General features: G+C 36.7%; 1 protein-coding gene across 7 annotated transcripts in view; it reads left to right on the top strand.

The window, feature by feature from the left end:
• Positions 1 to 20,940, top strand: part of RFX2 (regulatory factor X2) — a 177,618-nt gene that overhangs the window by 76,565 nt on the left and 80,113 nt on the right. For 6 of the 7 annotated variants that reach the window (XM_069082845.1, XM_069082846.1, XM_069082844.1 and 3 more), the window contains exon 2: positions 17,352 to 17,464. In XM_069082845.1, the coding sequence (XP_068938946.1) occupies positions 17,360 to 17,464 (105 nt within the window). In that variant the 5' untranslated portion in view covers positions 17,352 to 17,359. Of the gene's footprint in view, positions 1 to 17,329; positions 17,465 to 20,940 lie in introns of those variants that run through there. The other variant, XM_069082840.1, reaches the window with a different exon arrangement.

Here is a 20,940-nt window from a genome sequence, read left to right as displayed (position 1 = left end):
CTTGGAAGTACTAGATAAATGTTAACTGTTAGAAGGGAAAATATGTCCTTAAATGCTCTTTTAATCTTTCTCCAATTTTAAGAAGGATCCAAAAGTAAAAACAAAATTATCTGGAGTAGTTTGGAATCATTATAAAGAATAACCATATTTTAGAGTTTCAAGGATCTAAAATTTTGTTGGTGTGGGTACTCCTTCCATTGGTACAACTCTCAACCCCTTTATAATTTTGTAGATTGTTTTTGAGAGTCTCTGTAGATGACAAGTTAATCACACATGGCCAACCAGTGGATGAACATTTCCAGATTTAGCTAGGTTTATTCTTGAACTACATACATACAATCTATTACCTTGTCAATGGCAGAAGTCTTTTCAACTTGCTATAGGACATGCTAGAGCTTGAACCTTGAGGTTGTAGACTACAAGAACCCAGGTCATCTCTGCTCCATGATGAAACATTAGAGCAAATCTTTAGTAGAGGATAATTATATACTAATCTTTTTTTTTAGGGCAATTGGGGTTAAGTGACTTGCCCAAGGTCACATGGCTAGTCTTTGTGTCAAGTGTGTGAGGCCATATTTGAACTCAGGTCCTGATTCCAGGGCCAGTGCTCTATTCACTGCACCACCTAGCCACCCCAATAATTATATACTAATCATAATGCTTGTCAGTGATTCTTTGAATAGTCAACATGCATTTATTAAGTACCTACTGTGTGTCAGGCACCATGCTAAGCACTATATAATTTTTTTTAAAAAGAGAGAAAAATATTGCTCATGACGGCGAGGAAACAACATGCAACTAACTATGTACATACAAGATATAGGTAGTGTTAATGGAAGGTAATTTTAGAGGGAAGACACCAAGAAAGGCTTCTTGAAAATGGTAAGATTTGAGGTGTCTTTTTTTAATATTTTATTTTTTCCAATTACATATAAAAGCAAATTTTAACATTTGTTTTTTTAAAATTTGGGTTCCAAATTCCCTCCCTATTCTCTCCCCTCATTGAGAAAACAAGCAATTTGATATAGATTATATATGTTCAGTCATGCAAAACATTTCCATATTAGTGATGTTGTGAAAGCAAACACAAACAAAAAATGAAAAAATAAAAGGAAAAAGTAGTATACTTCAATCTGTATTCGGACTCCATCAGTTCTTTTTCTGGAGCTTGATAGCATTTTTCATCATAAGTCCTTTGGAATTGTTGGTTGGTTGATTGTACCTCATTCTCAAAGAAGACCAAAATTATACTACTATGTTAGAGTCAACTTACAGTGCATCCAATTGACTGAAGATTAGAAAGAGTAGGGATGATAGAAGGGGCAATTTGTTAAAAAAAACATAACCCAACAAGATGAGATGAGATATGCAGAGGGATTTGCCTTATTGGAGAGAGGGACTACTTTTTCATGTGGGATGGAGTAGATGATGGAAGAAGACATCAGAGTATTAGGAGTTGAGGAGGAGCTCTTGGTGTATGGCCTCAATTTTTTCATCGAATTATGTATGAGACAAGTTTTTCATCTGAAAGTGTATAGGGGAGAGAGTCCTGTGGGAAGTTTGAGGAGAGATAAGAATGTTTCAAACAGCTGCTGTAGCCTGTGAGATAGTGAATTGATTAGGGAGGTTGCTTGCTGTGGTGAGGGTCTAGTTGAGATTATGTAATGTAGTTTTGTAGTGGACCTCGTCAGCATGGTTTTCTGATTTCCTCCTCTTTGTTTAGCGGCACTTAAAATTGGATCAGAATAGGCAGATGGGGGGAGTAATCCAAGGTTGGGGTTTGGCAAGGTATGATTGGTGATAGGATAATATTTTCATTGGTGAGGACACTATTTCTGCTGACATAGATTGACTTATGTAGCCAAAAACAATTATCCACCATTTTTTCAGCCTTGTGGCAATGAACCTCCCTCTCCTTTGCCAGGTTAATTCTGAGGCAACAGACGTAGTCTGCCAGCAGACCTCTGCTTAAAGCCTTTTGGGATTAGGGGGACCTATCAGAGATTGTATACCAGTGGCATACCCCTCAGGAGCCCAGGGTTACTTCTATGCAACAGTGAGATATTGGAGTAAGACTTTAGTAGAGAATTACTATAAACAACTAATTTATAAGCTAAACTAGTGTTCAAAAGTATCACTCTAGTTTAGTTCTAAGTTGTTATTTTTAAGATTTTAGTCCTACAGACTAATAGGGAGAAATTATTCTTTGGGGATGTGAGCTTTTTGTATCATTGAGGTACCACTGAATACCTGGGAAGTATGATTTAAATGTTATCCTGGTGGCCAGAAGAGCTCATTTGTCTCTCCAAAGTAAGCATTTATTCATAAGTAACTAAAGTGACTTAATGCTTTTCTGGCTCTTACTAAAAACTACCATCCGAGATGTTCAAATAGTTTGTAAATATTAATTCTTACTGTGTAAGGTAGGTGGTATCACAGTTTAACATATGGGGAAAGACAAAAAGAAAAAAAATTGCTGAAGGTCAAAGTGAGTTAGTGGCTGAGTGAAGAATGGAGCCCAGAAATTATCTCCATCTTTTTCTGCATTTCCTTTCCTGTCATTGCTAGTTACTTGGTTACCAGAATATTTGCATGTAAACAGAAGCTTCTTCCTTTTATATCCAGAAAGATTCATTCATTGATGCATTAATCTGGACTTGGCTACAGTTTCTTTTTTTAGTTCCCTATTCATTCTCGTAAACACCAGAGCAAAAGTCTCACTGCGTTTTAGTTTCCTCTGAAGCCACTCCAAAAGGATATTTGGGTTTTGTGCTTCTTTTCTTAGGTAGAGCCAATATACACCTGAGTATGGACCTGAGTTGACTGAAACTATTCTACAACTCCTGTTTCACATTTATACATTTCCCTTCACCAGTTTTGATAGTTGAATCTTTCTTTATTAAGCAATAAAATCTGCTTGATTTAGAAACTATATTTTTTACATAAAAGGTAGGAGGCTGATTCTGATAAGCTCATTGGGCAAAAGCTAGGGTCTGGTTTTTGCTGTTCCGTTGGACCCCACTCTTCCTCTTTAAATATTCAGACTTCCGATGCCAGCCATATCCTCTTTATTTACCACCTCAAGGTCCCACTTGAATATTTCCCTTTTGTGTAGGGGATAGGGGATGAAGAATTTGAGAAATGAAACTTTAGGAAGAAACCAACTCATATCTGTCTAAAATCAGCAAGTTAGTTGATTGTGACTTTGATGACTCTCTCTATAATATCTCTTGTGAGAGGGAGGGATGAGAAGGGTAAAGCAGGTAAACAAGCAACAAGTATTTATTAAGTACTTACTCTCTGCCAGACACTGTGTGCTAAGCGCTGGGGATACAAATACAAGTTAGAAGAAAGTCAGTCTCTGGCCACAAAGTGCTTACATTATTTTGTAAAAATAAGTTTTTATTGATACTTTATGTTTCTTTCTTTCTTTTTTTTTTTGGAGGGGGGAATAAAGGACAATTGAAGTTAAGTGACTTGCTGAAGGTCACATGGCTAGTTTTTTTTGTGTTAAGTGTCTGAGGCCGTATTTTAACTCAGGTACTCCTGACTCCAGGGCCGGTGCTCTATTCACTGTATGCCTTCTGTTTCTTATATCATTATAGTTACCCAAAGTATTCTTCCCCCCTTCCCTTCTAGAGACCCATTCCATATAACAAATTATGTTTTTTAGAGAGGGAAAAAGAAATCAGCACAACTGATCAATATATATTAAAAAAAATCTAAAACTGTGCACCTGTCACATCCATAGAGGGGTGAGTTGGGGATGTCTTCTCATACATCTTTCAATCAAGTTCTACTTGAGCTTTATAATATTTTTAATATTTGCTTTTAATTTTTTTGGTGTGTAGTTGGTCTTTCCATTTACATTGTTGTAGTTGCTGTGTATGTTGTTTTCTTGGTATTGCTTGTTTTACTCTCCATCATTTCATACAGATTTTTCCACATTTCTGTTTGTTACACATAATTTCTTATGGCACAGTAATATTCCATTACATTCATGTACCACAATTTTTTAGCCTTATTCATTCAGTAAGCATCTGTTTTCTTTCTGATTCTTAGCAATCACATAAAGTACAGCTAGAAATATTTTGATGTATATGGGGACTTTCTTCTTATCAATGGCTTCCTTGTGATACAAATCCAGAATTGGAGTCTCTGCTTTAAAGATAATGGATATTTTAGTTACTTTATTTACATAACTCCAAATTGTTTTCCCAATGGTTGTATCATCTCACAGCTCCACCAACAATGTATTAGTGTGTCTATTCAACCCCTCCAATATTGACTATTGCCATTTTTTGTCATTTTTGCCAACTTGCAGAGCATGAGGTAAAACCTCAGGGTTATTTTGATCTGCATTTCTTATTAATGATTTGGGGGTATTCTTTCATATTTTAGGTTGTGAACACTTTGTAGTTTTTCTTTTGAGAATTGCTTGTTCATATCCTTTGACCATTTATCTATTGGGGAATGACTATTAGTCATATATATATATGTGTATGTGTATATACACATACATATATACATATACACATACACGTACACATAACACACATGTGTATGAATGTATGTATTGTTTCTATATCTTGGAAACCAAATCCTTATAAGAGAAATTAGATACAATTTTTTTTCCTTATTTAACCACTTTACCTACTTCCCTTCTTATCTTAGGTACATTAATTTTATCTATGTAGAAGTTTTTTCATTTTTAGTAATCAAAGTTATCTATGTTTTATAATTGCCTCTATCTCTTTTTTTGGTTAATAATATATCTCCTACATATATATATGTATATATATGGGAGATAATAATATATCTCCCATAGCTGTGGGAGGAATAAGATCTGATTCTCTTCAAAGTTTTTTAATAGTATGATCTTTAATATTAAGGTCATGTATTCATTTAGAATGTGTTGTGGAAGATAGTATAAAATGTTGGTCTAAGCCTAATTTCTGCCAGATTGCTTTTCAGTTTCCCCAGCAGTTTTTTTCCCAAATGAGGAATTTTTTCTTAAGTAATTTACCTTCTCCACTTTATCAAACATTGGGTTATTAAGTTCTATTTTTTTCTGATTCTCCCTTATTTAGTCTGTTCCAGTGATTTATCTTTCTATTTTTTAAATACCAAATAGTTTTGATGACTGTTTCTTTATGATATAATTTGAAGTCTGGAAGTGCTATTCTCCCTTTTGTTCCTATTTCTTTTAATCATTTCCCTTGATATTCTAGATCTTTTTTTTTAAATGAATTTTGTAATTATTTTGTCAAGTTCCATAAAGTATTCCCTTGTTAATTTTATTGGTATAGCATTAAAGTGTAAATTAACTTTGGTAGTATTGTCATTTTTATTATATTGGCACTGTCTAGCCATGAGCACTAAATATTCCTCCAGTTATTTAAATTGTTGTTTATTTCTTTAATGAACATTTTGTAATTGGATCTATACAGGTCTTTCGAGTGCATTGGTAGATGTTTTATGTATTTTACAGTGGATTTGGAATGAGGTTTCCCTTTCTATTGCTTCTTGTATTTTTTTATTATTATAGAAGAATACTGTTGATTTTTGCAGATTTATTTTGTAGACTGTAAGTTTGCTGAAGCTATTGTCTGAATTGGTATCTTTGTTGATCTCCTAGAATTTTCCAAGCAAACTATCATATCATCAGCAAATAGGGATAGTTTTATCTCCTCTTTCTCCATCTTTATGCCTTTAATTTCTTTCTCTTTATTACTGATGCTAGCATTTCCAGAACTTTATAAAATTAAAAGAAAAGTGAGTGTCCTTACTTCACTTCCATATTTTTTGGAAACAGTTCTAGTGTATCTCCATTACATATGATACTGCTTTTGGTTTCAGATACTTTTTATTTTATATATATATATATATATGAAAATTTTTTTTTAAGAGTCCCTCTGTAGGATTTTTCCATGTCTCTTGAGATGATCATGGATATTTGGATATTTTTGCTTTTAATATGGTTAATTATGTTGATTATTTTCTTGATGTTGAATCATGTTTGCATCCCTGGTACAGATCCCACTTGGTCATAATAAATGGTTTCTTGGATAAATTGCTGTAGTCTATTGTATAGGATTTTCTTTAAAATTTTTGAGTCATTTCATTAATGTTGATTAATGATACTGGCCTTTAGTTTTCTTTCTGTGTTTTAGCCTTCCCTTGTTTGGGTATTAGGACTATATTTGTCTGATAAAAGAAATCTGGCAGTGTGCTTTCTTTCTCAATTTTTGAGAATAATTTGTTAAGTATGAGCACTTTCTAAAAGTTTTATAGAATTCTCCAGTGAACTCACCAGGACTGGGAGATTTTTTGTTTTCTTTCATTGTTGTTGTTTTTTTTTTTTTTTTACAGCTAGATCTATTTCCTTTTAAAGATTGGTTTATTTAAGATCTCTCTGGTCTTCTGATAGTTTCTGAGAGATATTTTTTAAGGTATTCCTGTTTCTTTGTGTTCTAGGTTTTATTAGCATATAACTGTGCATAATGTGTTCTGATTATTCTTTTTATTTTTCCTGATTTTGCTGCAATTTCATCTTGTTCATTTGCTCTATTTTACTGATTTTATTTTTCTGCTCCCTTTTATTATTTTAAAAAATTTAATATTTTATTTTCCCCCAATTATATGTAAAAATAATTTTTGACATTTGTTTTCTAAAACTTTGAGTTTCAAACTCTCTCCCTCCTCTTCATCCTTTCTCCCAATTGAGAAGGCAAGAAATTCAATATAGATTATACATGTGTAGTTGAATCAGTCCAACTCCACCAACAGTGCTTTAATGTCTCATTTTTCCACATCCTCTCCAACATTTGTCATTTACCTTTTCTGTCCTATTAGCCAGACTAATAGGTATAAGATAATACCTCAGAATTGTTTTAATTTGCATTTCTCCAATCTGTGGTGAGAGTATTTTTTCATATGGCTATAGATAGTTTTGATTACTTCACCTGAAAACTGATCATAACTTTTGACTATTTCATCAGTTAGGGAATGGCTCTTATTTTTATAAATTTGACTCAGTTCTTATTTGATTGAGAAATGAGGCCTTTATCAGAGAAACTAGCTTCAAACTTTTTTCCCCTCACAGTTTCTGTTGCTAACTGTATTTCCCTCCATCCTATTCTCCCCCATTTATTCTATTCTCATTTCACCCTGTCCCTCCTCAAAAGTGTTTTGCTTTTGACTACCCCTCCCCCATCTGTCCACCCTTCTATCACCACCACCTCCCCTTCTCTTATCCCCTTCCCCTCCCACTTTCCTGTACAGTAAGATAGATTTCTTCATCTGAGTGGCCACAGTGGAGGGGAGACCCTCCTCACAGAACTAGAGCAGAAAAAAGTATTTGTGGTCACTCATAGACCAGAGCACAGACTAGGAGAGTAGTATCTCTCCTTGGCATACCACCTTGGAAAAACTTTGAGCTAATTCTGATGAGAATAAGTTTCATTTACTCCCCTTCACCTCCTACCTCACTTCCCTCCACTATAAAAGCTTTTTCTTACCTCTTTCATGTGAGATAATTTACCCCATTCTACCTTTCCTTTTCTTTTTCTCCCAGTACATTCTTCTCTTACCCCTTAAATTTATTTATTTATTTGCTTTTTTGGAGGGCAATTGGGGTTAAGTAACTTGCCCAAGGTTACATGGCTAGTGATTGTGCGTGTGTGTGTGTGTGTGTGTGTGTGTGTGTGTGTGTGTGTGTTAAGCATCTGAGGCCAGAACCAAACTTGGGTCTTTCTGACTCTAGGGCCGGTGCTTTACTCACTGTTCTACCTCGTCACCCCTTAAATTTATTTTTTAGATATCATCCCTTCATATGCAATTCACACCTGTGTCCCCTGTCTATATATACTCATTCTAACTGCTCTAATAATGAGAAAGGTCTTATGAGTTACAAATATCTTTATGCTTCTCTTGAGTCTTGTATTTTAAAGTCAATTTTTTAATTCAGCTCTGGTCTTTTCATCAAGAATGTTTGAAAGTCCTCTATTTTAATAAATGTCCGTTTTTTCACCTGAAAGATTATACTCAGTTTTGCTTAGTAGGTAATTCTTGGTTGTAATAGCTCCTTTGCCCTCCAGAATATCATATACCAAGCCTCTGATTCTTTAATGTAGAAGCTGCTAAATCTTGTGTTGTCCTGACTATGGCTCCACAATACTTGAATTGTTTCTTTCTGGTTGCTTGAAATATTTTCTCCTTGACCTAGAAACTCTGGAATTTGGCTATAATATTCCTGGCAGTTTTTGTTTTGGGATCTCCTTCAGGAGGTGATCAGTGGATTCTTTCAATTTCTATTTTACTCTCTGGTTCTAGAATATCAGGGCAGTTTTCCTTGCTAATTTCTTGAGAGATAATGTCTAGTCTCTTTTTTTGATTAGGGCTTTCAGGTAGTCCAGTAATTTTTGAATTATCTCCTGGATCTGTTCTACAGGTCCATTGTTTTTCCATTGAGATATTTCACATTGTCATCTACTGTTTCAGTCTTTTCATTTTGTTGTATTGTTTCTTGATTTCTCATAAAGTCATTAGCTTCCATTTGCTCCGTACTAATTTTTAAGCAATTATTTTCTTCAATGAGCCTTTGGACCTCCTTTTCCATTTGGCCAGTTCTATTTTTTAAGGCATTCTTCTCCTTATTGGCCTTTTGGACCTCTTTTACCATTTGGCCTAGTCTGTTTTTTAAGATGTTATTTTCTTCAGTATTTTTTTGCGTCTTCTAAGCTGTTGACTTGTTTTTCATTATTTTCTTGCATCACTCTCATTTCTTTTCCCAATTTTTTCTCTACTTCTCTTACTTGATTTTCAAGATCCTTTTGGAACTCTTACATGGCCTTAGACCAATTCATATTTTTCTTGGAGACTTTGGATGTACGAGCTTTGACTTTGTTGTCTTCTGAGTTTGTGTTTTGATCTTCCTCATCACCATAGTAACTTTCTAAAATCAGTCTTTTTTTCTGTTGTTTGCTTATTTACCATTACTTATTTCTTGACTTTTAACTCTTAACTCTTTGTCAAAGTAGGGCTCTTCTTCCTGGGTGGAGGCTGCGCTGTGTCAGGCTTCATGGGTTTTGTGCAGCTGTTTTCAGAGATACTTCTAGGAACCTGTAAGTTTTAAGTTTTTCCCAAGGTGGTATGATCCAAGGAGAGGTATTTACTACTCTCCTAGCCTGTGCTCTGGTCTGTGAGTGACCACAAGTACTTTTTTCTGCCCTAGTTCTGTGAGGAGGGTCTCCCACTGTGGCCACAAGCTTTGCTATGCTAGTGCTCCTCCTCACCCTGGGACTACCATCCAGTACGGAGACCTGGATCTGAGCATAGGCAAAGTAACAGAGTCCTGCCTCATTGCTAGCAAAAAAAGACCCCTGTAATCTCCTTCTGACCAGTTGTTTGGCCCGCTTACCATCTGTGGGCTCAGAGCTCTGAAAGCAGCCACTGCCACTGCCACTGCTGATTCAATCACTCCCAAGGCCTATACGTGGTTTGCCATGGCTGGGGCTGTACTGGCATGGTCTGCACTCCCCTCTCACCCAAATGTGACAAACCTTTCCTGCTGACCTTCTATGTTGTCTTTGGTATCTGTGGGCTGAGAGGTCTGGAAATTCCTACTGCTGCCAGTGACTCAGTTGTTTGAGGCCTGCTTCAGGTTTAATGGGGCCTGGTCTGTGCTGGCATGGACTGCACTCCTCTCTCACTCAGGTGCAACAGACCTTTCCTATTGACCTTCCAAGTTATCTTGGGCTGGAAATTTGTTTCTCTCCATTGTTTCATGGGTTTCTAGCTACTCTAGAATTGTTTAGAGTCATTTTTTAAATGTATTTGGAAGGTTCAGGGGGAGAGCTCGAGTGAGTCCCTGCCTTTATTCCTCCCTCTTGGTCCCTTTTTAAATCAGATTAGTTAAAGGAGTTAAATTAGTTATTGGTGTTTTCAAAGAACCAGCTTTTAGTTTTTATTATTTCTATGGGTTTTTGTTTTGCTTTTTGCATTTGGACAATGGGCTTAAGTGACTTGCCCAAAGCCACACAGCTAGTAAGTGTGTCAAGTATCTTGAGGCTGGATTTGAACTCCTGACTCCAGGGCAGTGCTCTACTCACTAAACCACCTAGCTGCCCCTATTCCTATGTTTTTTTTTCTAATTAATTTGTTTTCTAATTTTTAATATCTCCTCTTTAGTGTTTATTTTAGATTTGGTTGTTTGTTAGCTTTCTAATTTAAAAAAATACAAGTTCTGTTTTCATCCATTTTGTTAATGTATGTTTGTAAAAACATATTTTTTGTAAAAATATTTTTCTTCTCAGGACTGCTTTAGCTACATACCAGAAATTTTGATATGCTGATTCATCATTACTATTTCTTTTACAAAGTTATTCTCTGATTTGTTCTTGGCCATCACATTATTTAGGATTTCATTGTTAAGTCTCCACTTTAGCCTGTAATTTTTTGTTTGTAGTCCTTGATCATTGAGATTTATAAAAGATGTATTAACTATTTTCCCCTACTTACATTTGTTTTCAATACCTCTCCATCCTAGTATATGGTCAGTGTTTGTAAAAGTTCCATGTGATGCTGAGAAATATCTATATTCTTTTGCTGCCCCATTTAGAAGATGCCATAATTCTTTTCATTTTAGTTTCTCTGGGGATTTGCTTGGTTCCACATTTTCTCTTTTGTTTTATCTTTCTGTTAGAATTATCTGAAACAGAGAGGGAGATTGACATTTCTTATCACTACTGTGTTATTATCTATGTCTTGTAGCTCAGATGTTTCTTTTATGAATTTGGATGCAAGGCATTTGGAGGATGTAAGTTTATTATTGATATTTATTTGCTATTGATGGTTCCTTTCAGCATAATATAGTTTCCTTGTTTATCCCTTTTTATTTTTTGAATGTTTGTTTTTGCTTTGTCACATAGCATGATTACAAGTCCTGTTTATTTTTTTATTCAATTGATGCATAGCAAATTTTGTTCCATTTCCTCAGTTTTATTTTGGGTATGTCTTTCTGTGTGTGTATGTGTGTGTGTGTGTGTGTGTGTGTGTGTGTGTGTGTGTGTGTGTGTTTATTTCTTGTAAGCCCCAAATTGTAGGGTTTCATTTTGTTTTGTTTCTTATCCAGTCTGTCACTCTTTCTTGTTTTATTGGATTGTTTAATCCATTCACATTTAAAGTATTGAGAGTTAGGTTTATATAGTTAGGATTCCCCCCCCCCGCCCCACTTCTTATGCTATAAATACAGTACTGTAGTCCTTCAGTTACTTTACCTTAATCTTTTTTTAAGGTGTCCCTGTTCCCATTGGATCTCTTCCCTGCACCCTTGATCCCTTCCTTAAAATTTTGCTTATTAATTTTTGGTTTTGCTTATTAGTTCCTTTTTCTCTCCTGCTTTCATATAGTTATATAATTCTTCACTCCTTTTTCCTCTCAGTCAAATAGATTCCTTCTTCTTCTCCTTGTATTCCCTTTCAACAAGTCCTTCTCATTGGTTTCTAAAATCTCATTTTTTTGTGTATCCCTTTCCAAAAATAATTTCTCTTAATTTCTGTTCTATCTTCTCTTTCTGCTCTTGACCCTTATTCTTTGATTCATGTCACTTCTGATTATCTGGTCCCTTTTTCTTTGAAATCCTCATGTAATCAAAATTTCCAATATATCCATTATAGGCTCTTTTCTCTAACAGGTTTCTGCCACTCCCTTCTAGAGATTGCTTCATGGCTTTCCCTTTTCCATCGTGCCACAGACCCAGAATAATGCCAGTTTTTGCGGGTGTCAGAGAGGACACTGCCTAACCTCCCCCTCCATTTGCCTCAAAATCTCCATGGGCCCATGTTTTCCTACTCCCCCCAGGTACCAATTGTCCCCTTGAATATATAGAATTTGAGAGTCTCCTGTAAACTCATTTACCCGATTTCACATGGAAACTGCCTTCTTGTTTCTCTTCCTTTTTCTCTGTATCCTGTTCCACTGCCCCCTGCTGATGAAAAAATGAAGAGGCAAAATGAGGAGGACCTTAGCACTAGCCTCTGAACCTTGGCACTCACTGCACACATGCTGCTCAAATAAACAGCTAAATAGATATGTATGGTAGAAGCAGAGAGCATTCTGTTTGGTGTGTGCTTGTCTTTATGGAGTATACTGACTGTCTGATAAAAGTCTGTGGTGCGTAGGAGTTCAACCAGAATAGCATAGGGAGAGTGCTGAGAAGGAAAGGCTATGGACCAGGGGATTAGGGCAAATTTTCTGGGGGTGGCAGTCCTGGAGTTAGGCAGGAATTCTTAACCCAGGGTCTGTGAACTTGTTCTTTAAAAAAAAAGTTAGTAATTATATTCCACTATAATCTGTGTTCTTTGTATAACTTTGTGTAGTTTATACCTTTAAAAACATTGTTCTGAGAAGAGGTCCATAGGCTTCACCAAACTGCCAAAGGAGTTTGGGGGTGTGGGTGAACTCCTGCTTTAAAAGATGGGTAGGCATTCAATAGGGAAAAAACAGAGTCCATTTCAGGAATAGAAAACTATATGAGCAAAGGCATGCCTGTGAGAAAATGTGAGTACTTTGAACTTTTCTCACTAGATAACAAGGGAGGTTTTGAAGGGTTTTGAACAGAGGAGAGACCATGTATACAGAGAAAAGGAAGATTATTTTGACAGTAGTGAGGAAGATGAGTTAGAGGAGATACAGTACATGTAGAAAACCCAGTTCTGCTGGGTCTTTGTGGAACAGTAACCAGTATTACACAGATAGGATTCTAGGTATATGATGCCCTGTTTTGTCAAAGTTTAAGGAAGGAAGATGGCACACTTTTTTGCTTAGTTTTCTAGGCACTACATTTGTTTATCAGATAGGTGCTTCAGAAGAAAACAAATTACATTAGGATATTCGTTCAGTTAAGAAACACTTAGTTTAGCACAGTGCTTAGCACATAGTACATACTTAAGAAAGGTATATTCATTCAGCAAGATACATACATAATTAATTGTAATGTACAATAATACACAATAAATGCACTAGAAGGTATGAAAGTAGGTGCTTTATGAGTTTGGAGGGGAGAGGTTGTTACCATTTTGGGGTAGGGACTATCAAGAAAAGATTCATAGATAAAGTGGCTTTTGAAACATTATTGCTTCCAAAATGTTGCTTTGTGATAAGAGCCAAAGCTTTAAAGTATTTTATAGTCTGGGAGGATTCAATCTTGGGCTTTCCTTGGCTGCTCAATTCTTGAATCCTGCTTAGAGTTGTGAGACTGAGGCAGCTGAACTTTAATTTATTTATTTGATTCATTCACCAGATGCTAATTTAAGTTGTGTCAGGTGCTATGGGAGATAAAAAGTTTACCCTTTTGGAGATCATAGTCTGGTAGGAGGATAGCACACAAAGAGAAGATAACTACAATATGCTACAATGTACAATAAACAACCTCAGAGAAGTATGAAGGAGAGGGGAGACAGGTTTTACTCTGGTAACAGTGAGTAAAAAAGTTGGATTTAAGATTTTCTTATAGAGCACCTATCTTACAGGTAGAAAGTCCATGGTCAAATAAAGAAGGGATTGTGGGATGTATTAATAGTTCATATTTATATTTCCCTATGAGAGTGTGGCCAAGTTATTTAACTTCTCTGAGCCTCAGTTTCCTCATCTGTAAAATGGGATAATAATATTTATGCTGCCTACCTCATAGGACCGTTGTGACTAAAATACCTGTCAACCTTAAAATCCTATTAAATGTGAGTTTTGTTCTTACAAGGAGGTGTCAGATGATGGGAACTCATTAACCTGGAAGCTCTTGGCCCTACTTTTTGTGCATGACAAATGCTGAGGAAAGTGGTGGCAGCAGAGTCTTAAGGTTTATCTCCAGAGCTCTGACTAGGCAAATGGTGGAAAACTGGGTCCACACTTTAAGGCAAGTGATTCCTGTGGGTAGAACTGATCTCAGTAGGTCAGCTCCTGGCTTCTGTCATTAGCATATTGTATCTTTGCTTCAGTCTGTCTTCTTTTCTCTTCTTGCCTTCATTGTTTCCTCTTGTAGCTCTGTAACCAAATCCTCACATGTGAGTAGCTGATAGCACAGGAGATTGTAAGCCAAAAACCATGTGATGACCACCTTCTGTAACAGGCCAATTCCAAGGAACAGCTTATGAAGAATGGAAATGAAAGAAAAAACAAATCCAGAGGGTAGCACACTGAGTTTCAGAAAATTCAAGAGGTAGTAATCCCAACAGGTAGAAAGTCTGTGGTTAAGGGGAAAAGAATTTGGGAGATGTCATAATACCTACCAATGGCTCACATTTCTATGTCCCTTTTACCCAGTGCTTTCCTCACAACATCCCTGTGAGGCTGGAATGTAAGTAGTAGTATAACCTGGGACTTGGAGAAAGAAATCTAACTTACTCAAGGTCCCATTAGAACCAGTCTTCTGCAGCTGAGCCAGGGCCTATACTTGTTTCCTATCTACCACACAACACTGCCCCCCAGAGGCTCTGAGTACCTCTGGTATTCAGGGGGCCTTGTCTTCTTAGTTATGGGTCAAATCAGTCTATTCAGCTGCATATTCTAAAGCTCTGACAGTGACACCAAGGGGTGTGTATAACTTTTAACATCAATAAATATTGAGATTTACTCCCTCCTCTACTAACCATGTCCAATACATATTTTAAAACTTTGTCATCATTTGTTATCAGAAATGTCATCTCCCCCCCCCCCCCAATTTTATGATATTCTCTTCTCTCTGAAAGGGCAGAGTCTCTTGCCAGTACATGTACAAACAGTAAGCAGATTCCCATTTCTGTCTACTAGTAAAGCCAAAAGTTTAAAAATGATATCATAAAACTTCTAGGTTAAGATTATTAAATAATAAAATAGCTTTTTGTGTGTATTTTAAATAAATTCTTACAACTCATGTACCACATTTTAGCCATTCCCCAGTCAGTGGACATCTACTTTGTTTCTGATTCTTAGCTATCACATAAAGTGCAGACATAAATATTTTGGTATGTATGGGGACTTTTTTCTTACCAATGGCTTCCTTGTGGTACATACCCAATATTAGAATCTCTAGTTCAAAGGGTATGGATATTCTAGTCACTTTATTTACATAATTCCAAATTGCTTTCCAAAATGGTTGTACTGTTCACTGCTTCTCCAAAAATGCAATAGTGTGTCTATCATTTCACAACTTTTCCAGCAGTGACTATCACCATTTTGGAGGGGAGGTATTTTTTTTTGTGCCAATTTGCATGTATGAGGTGAACAATGACTTCTTTAGGCAACTTCAACTCTTTCTTTGCTTTCAGGAAAGACTGTAGGGAACAGAATATTCTTCAGAATGTTTAAACAGATGAGTTCCATATTTACAAATAAAGACAACCTTAAGGATTCTATCCTATTTGGATAGACCGAATCCAGTATCTTCTATTTTGGGCTGGTGTTATTTCATTGGCTTATAGAGTAGAATTTTTTAAAAAACACATTAGAAAGTTATATATGTCAAACATAAAAGAGATACAATACTTTGGCATTCTTTTAAAGAAAGAAGACAACTATATGAACAGAAGTAGGCATTTCTACTCCCTTTGTAATCAACTATACATGTTTGAGGCCCCGGGGAAAAAGGATGAAAAACAGTCTTTCTTAGCACGTATTCCAGGGGCAGATAGTAGAAAGGAGATACAGCATGTACATGAATAATCCTAATGCCAGGTAGAGTGTGGTCAGGACAAAAGAAAGGCAGAGATAAAATACTCTTGGAAAATTTCAGATGAGAGAGATCATTAAACTTTGGGGTAAGGGATGAGGATCAAGCAGATCTTTGTGGAGGAAGGCCATACCTGCTCTGGTCTTTGAAAGAGAAGGATTTCAGTAGATGATGAGGAGGGTGTGCATTCCAGGCTTGGGAGATTGTCTGTACCAATGCACAGAGATAGTAAAATGAGATCAAGAAATAATTAATCATTTAATTTGACTTGAAGATACAGGGAAAAGTATGAAATAAATCTGTAAAGGTGATATTTCATGATTGTGATCACCATTCTGTAGTAGTGTAATCTTACTATGTTTGATACCCTGTTATTGAGGAAGCTTGGTATGGTGGAAAGACCACTGGGTTTAGAATCAAAGGGACTTTGGTTTCATTCACAGCTCTGCTACGTGGTGTTGTTACACTGGGCAAATAATTTCATCTCCCTGGGCTTCAGTTTCTTTATCTGTAAAATGAAGGAGTTAGATTAGATATGATCTCTGATTTCTCTTCAGGTTCTAATATGATCTTATTAATCTCCTTTTTTTTTTTTCACTTTTGGGAGTGGCTTTTTTATATTCCCAGCACTACTATTAAGATGTCTTCTGATTTTGGTTAGAATTGTCTGGGTTGGGGTGGCCAGGTAGCACAGTGAGTAAGAGCACTGGCTCCAGTGTTGAAAAGACCTGGAGATCGAATCCTGGGCTCAGACACTTAGCACCCACCCAGAAACACCTGGCCGTGGAACCTTGAGCAAGTTACTTAACCCCAATTGCTTTAAAAAAAAAAAAAGAATTGTCTGGGTAACCTATGAAGATTCCTTCTTACTCTGTGATAATGGTTCTGTTCATAGGCATCCCAAGTCACAGGTTTGTACCCTTTTCTCAGTGGAGAACAATCTAAAAATGTTTTTTATTTGTTGTATAAATAACTAGATAGTCAGTAGGCAGCTCTGTGACATAGTGGATAGAACATTGGACTTGGAATCAAGACAACCTGAATTCAAATCCTGCATCAAATATTTACTAAAAGTATAATGCTGGGCAAGTCACTTAACTTCTGTCAGCCTCAGTTTTCTCATCTGTAAAATGGGAATAATAATACCTCAGGAGTTATTGTGAAAATCAAATGAGATAATATTTGTTATGTTCTTTGCAAACCTTAAGGCACTATATAAGTGCTATTTTATTAACATTATTATTATCATCATCATTAATGCTTTGAAAGTAGTTGAACCCAATCAGTTCTGAAAAAGAGGGAGAGAGATATTCTTGGCCCTCAAATGTAATTGCCTTCCTATTGAGGAGTAACTGCAGTTGTGCTATGACACAGTAATTTCCCAATGCTTTTTTAATTTTATATTTAGAAACACATTCTCTGTTCCCTCCTCCCATTTCTCTTTCTATGGAACAATTGTGCAACCTTTTTTCTTGCTGGCACAGTAATAGCAGGATTTCTGTATTTAGTCTTTGGAAGAATAAATCCTCTGTGGGGTTGGTACCCTTCTAACTTTGTGCTTCTATTAATTTTCTTCTTTAGGCTTTCTGACTAAAGTGTAGAATATTTTCCCACTAAATTCTGATGTTGCCTTTCGTTTCTTTAGAACTGAGCATGCAGAATCCAGAGGGTGGATCAGATTCAGCGACCTCCGTGGCACTACGTACATCAGCGTCTGCTCAGGCCCCAGTTGTTCAGCCTGTGGCAGCCTCCCAGCAGGTAACATAACCATGTCTGTGCTCAACTTCAAAAGTGAAACCACAGTTGATTTTGGCTCATTTGCTTTTATTCTTTAAGTGTTTAAAACTTTTGAACAACAGAAAAGTGTCTAAATTTTTCTGAATTGACCTATGTTTGTTCTGTATGCATAAGCCATTATTTTCCCTTCCTCATCCCCTCCAAATCTAGTTTATACAGAGTGCTTTTAGCAAGAAAATACAAACTAAAGTTGAAATGAAAGGAATAACCATGAAAAGAATGAATAAAATTTGTCATTAATTTGAAAAAAAGTTATATAAAGAGGTTCAGAGTAAATATATTTTATCACATCAGTCAGTAACTATTTATTAAGAGCCTAGGTACTGTGCTTAAACCTGGGGACACTTAGATAGGTCAAAGATAATCCCTTCCCTCTAGGAGCTCACAATCTATGGGAGCGATAACATGCAAATAACTACATACAAACAAGCTCTATGCAGGATAAATAGGAGATAATCAGCTGAAGGGAGACACTAGTATTAAGGAAGATTGAGAAAGCCTTCCTATAGAAGGTGAGATTTCAGCAGGGATTTGAAGGAAGCCAAGAAGCAGAAATGAGGAAGGAAAACATTCCAGGCATGGGGAAAAGCCAGGGAAAATTTTATATAATTATTTTTCACAATAAACATATATATTTTTCCTTCCAAAGAGATATTATTTTAAGGAGTCAGTTTATAATATCTGGGACAATTCATTGGTTTAAATAATTGAAAAAATTATAATTTTGTTTTTATTATGCTACATTACCTTACTCTGTATTTATTTGATTATTAGAATAAAAAGCGAAAATACTAAATAAACCACTTTAAAAGTGATTTTCCAGAAGTTGAACTGTAAGAACAATTCGGCCTCCTTTGTCATTTTTATGCTTTTCATTCAGTTACAAATGAACAAAATCTTTAGAAATTATTGTTCTAAAATTGGGAAGGGAGTTTGATAGGAGAAATTCTAAATTAGGAACCACTTTGAGATTATGCAAGAATTAAAATGAAAATTAGGCTTGTTTTAAATCAAGCCTGGATAGCATACGTAGCCTGTGGCCCACAAAAGGATTCCGTGTGGCCCTTGAAAAATGTAGGGTTGCCTCTGTGCACTCTCCTGTTTGTCACGTGACCCATGGCAACCAGCCATTGTCAATCTGTCTCTAGTCTAACCTATCTGCAGCCTGAAGAAGTTTAGCCTATTTTAACTTTGGTCCCTACCTACTGCCAAATTGTGCAGGTCTGTTTTACATACATAGGAATGTATGATGGCGAATCGGGACTACATGACAGCAGAAGCTTGGGTAAGGAAGGATCAGGTACAACCTCGTAAGGTCAATTATCTAAGATTGTTGTGTTGTGTATACAAAAGTGAATTGTTGTTTAGTTGTTTTCAGTTGAGTCTGACACTTCATCCCCCTTTTTTGGGTTTTCTTGGCAAAGGCTCTGGAGTGGTTTGCCATTTCTATCTCTAGTTCACTTTACAGATAAGGAAACTGAGACAGAATTAAGTGACTTGCCCAAGGTCGCAGAGCTATTAAGTGTCTAAGGCCAGATTTGAACTCAGGTCTTCCTGACTTTGGGCATGACACTCTATCCATTGTGCCACCTAGCTGCCCAACGACAACAGGGAAGGATCAGACATACTCTTTTGGTAACATAGCAGGGTGAAGTACCTAAACTTGTTGTGTTGTATGTAGAAAAGGAGATGAGACCTTAAAAATATCCCTTGGCCTCAAGATCAAGGTGAAAATAGGATATGCCAAATTTAAAATCTTCATGCATTTCTGCTTTTAATTTCTTTTAAAGTATAAGAAGCTTACTTTAAGTACGGGCAGGCATTTCTCTACAACTTTAAGTTGCAGAAAAGATATAGGCCTGCATTGGTAGAGGGAGTCTATTCACCCCAGAGTTCCCTATATCAATGGACTCATAAGTCTAGGCCCTTTCCCTGTCTCTGTGAGGAGTCAAATATTTGAGGAGTTATCATGTGGAAGAGAGATTAGATATTTTTTCTCCTAGTGTAGAACTAGAAACAAATAAAAGAAACAAAATCAGAGGCAAATTTAAGTTTAATGTAAGGATGAACTTCCTAGCAAATGAGTTGTCTAATAGCTGCCTCTGTGTGTAGTAGCCCTGGAGATTTTCTAGTCTCAGTGGTCGCTGGAGTGTATTGTAGGGGTTTCTTATGCAAGTGTGATGCAAGTATGATTCTGTGATTTAGTAAAAAGACTGCTGTGTTCTCAGAGGACACAGGTTCTAGACCTGGGACAGCTGGGGGCTCAGTAGGTAGAGTGCTGGGCCTGTAATCAGGAAGACGAGTTCAAATCTGGCCTCTGACACTTACTAGAAGTATGATCCCGGACAAGTTTCAAGTCTGTGTTCACTTTGGCTTCCTCCACTGTAAACTGGAGATAATAATAGTGCTTACCTCACAGTTTTGTATGTTGTGAGGATCAAATGAGGTCATATTTGTTTGAAAAAACAACACTTAAAATAATGCCTGGCACACAGTAGGTGCCATATAAATGCTTATTCTCTTCCCTTCCCTCCCAGTGTGAGCTCTGTCACAATACAGACTCTGTGATTTTGTGCCAGTTATTTCAGCCTTTTGGGCCTTTCTCAAACTGAAAAGATTAGGTAAATTAATCTCTAAGGTCCTTTCCAGCCATACAGTTCTATGTCCTTTGTACTGCCTTGTAGATCAAAGGTGTCAAACTCAGGGCCCACAGGCCCACAAACCTCCCAAGTATGACCCAAACCAGATTAAAATATAATTGAGAAATGTTTGACAAAATAAATTAAAATATAATACAAACATAGATAATGTTAATTTGTGGTTTCCTAAGTCAGTATGCAGCAGCAAAGATTTGTTTCTATTTGAGTTTGACACCACTACTTTAGATTATAGTAGTGTTAATTCACTGCCTTGTCTTGGTGGAGGGGCTTGTGTAGCTCAGTGAAATGGGGAGCTATACTATGCAGGGTTACCCAAGATGTACGGCTCATAGTGGAGAGTTCTGACCAAAGGTGATCCTCTGGAGAAGGAAATGGCACACCACTCTGGTATTTTTTCCAAGAAAACCCCATAGGCAATACTAAAATGATAAAATAGATGACATCAGAACATGAACCCCTCAGGTTGGAAGGTGTCCATTATGCTACTGGGGAAGAGTGGAGGACAACTATAAGTAGTTCCAGTACTAATGAAGTGACTGGGTCAAGGTAAGCTCAGCTGTGGATGTTGTTGCGGGCGTCTGCCTTCACAACAGATCTAGACGACTAGCCCCACGGCCCTCACTTACCGATCCCGGGTCTTCGGTCGTCACCGGCCCCTCACGGGGAAAAACACCAGACAGAAGGCGGAGGAGTGAAGCGGGGTGGTTTATTCCTCAACAGTTACATGGCGGAGAGAGAGCGCCCTCTCACACAAGAAAATATATAGCGAATCCGAGC

Source organism: Petaurus breviceps, unplaced genomic scaffold (genome assembly GCF_028583685.1).
Source record: "Petaurus breviceps papuanus isolate PSGF00001 unplaced genomic scaffold, PetGlider_PUasm1.0 172, whole genome shotgun sequence".
NCBI lineage: Eukaryota > Metazoa > Chordata > Mammalia > Diprotodontia > Petauridae > Petaurus > Petaurus breviceps.
This window is presented reverse-complemented; position numbering and strand designations above follow the sequence as displayed.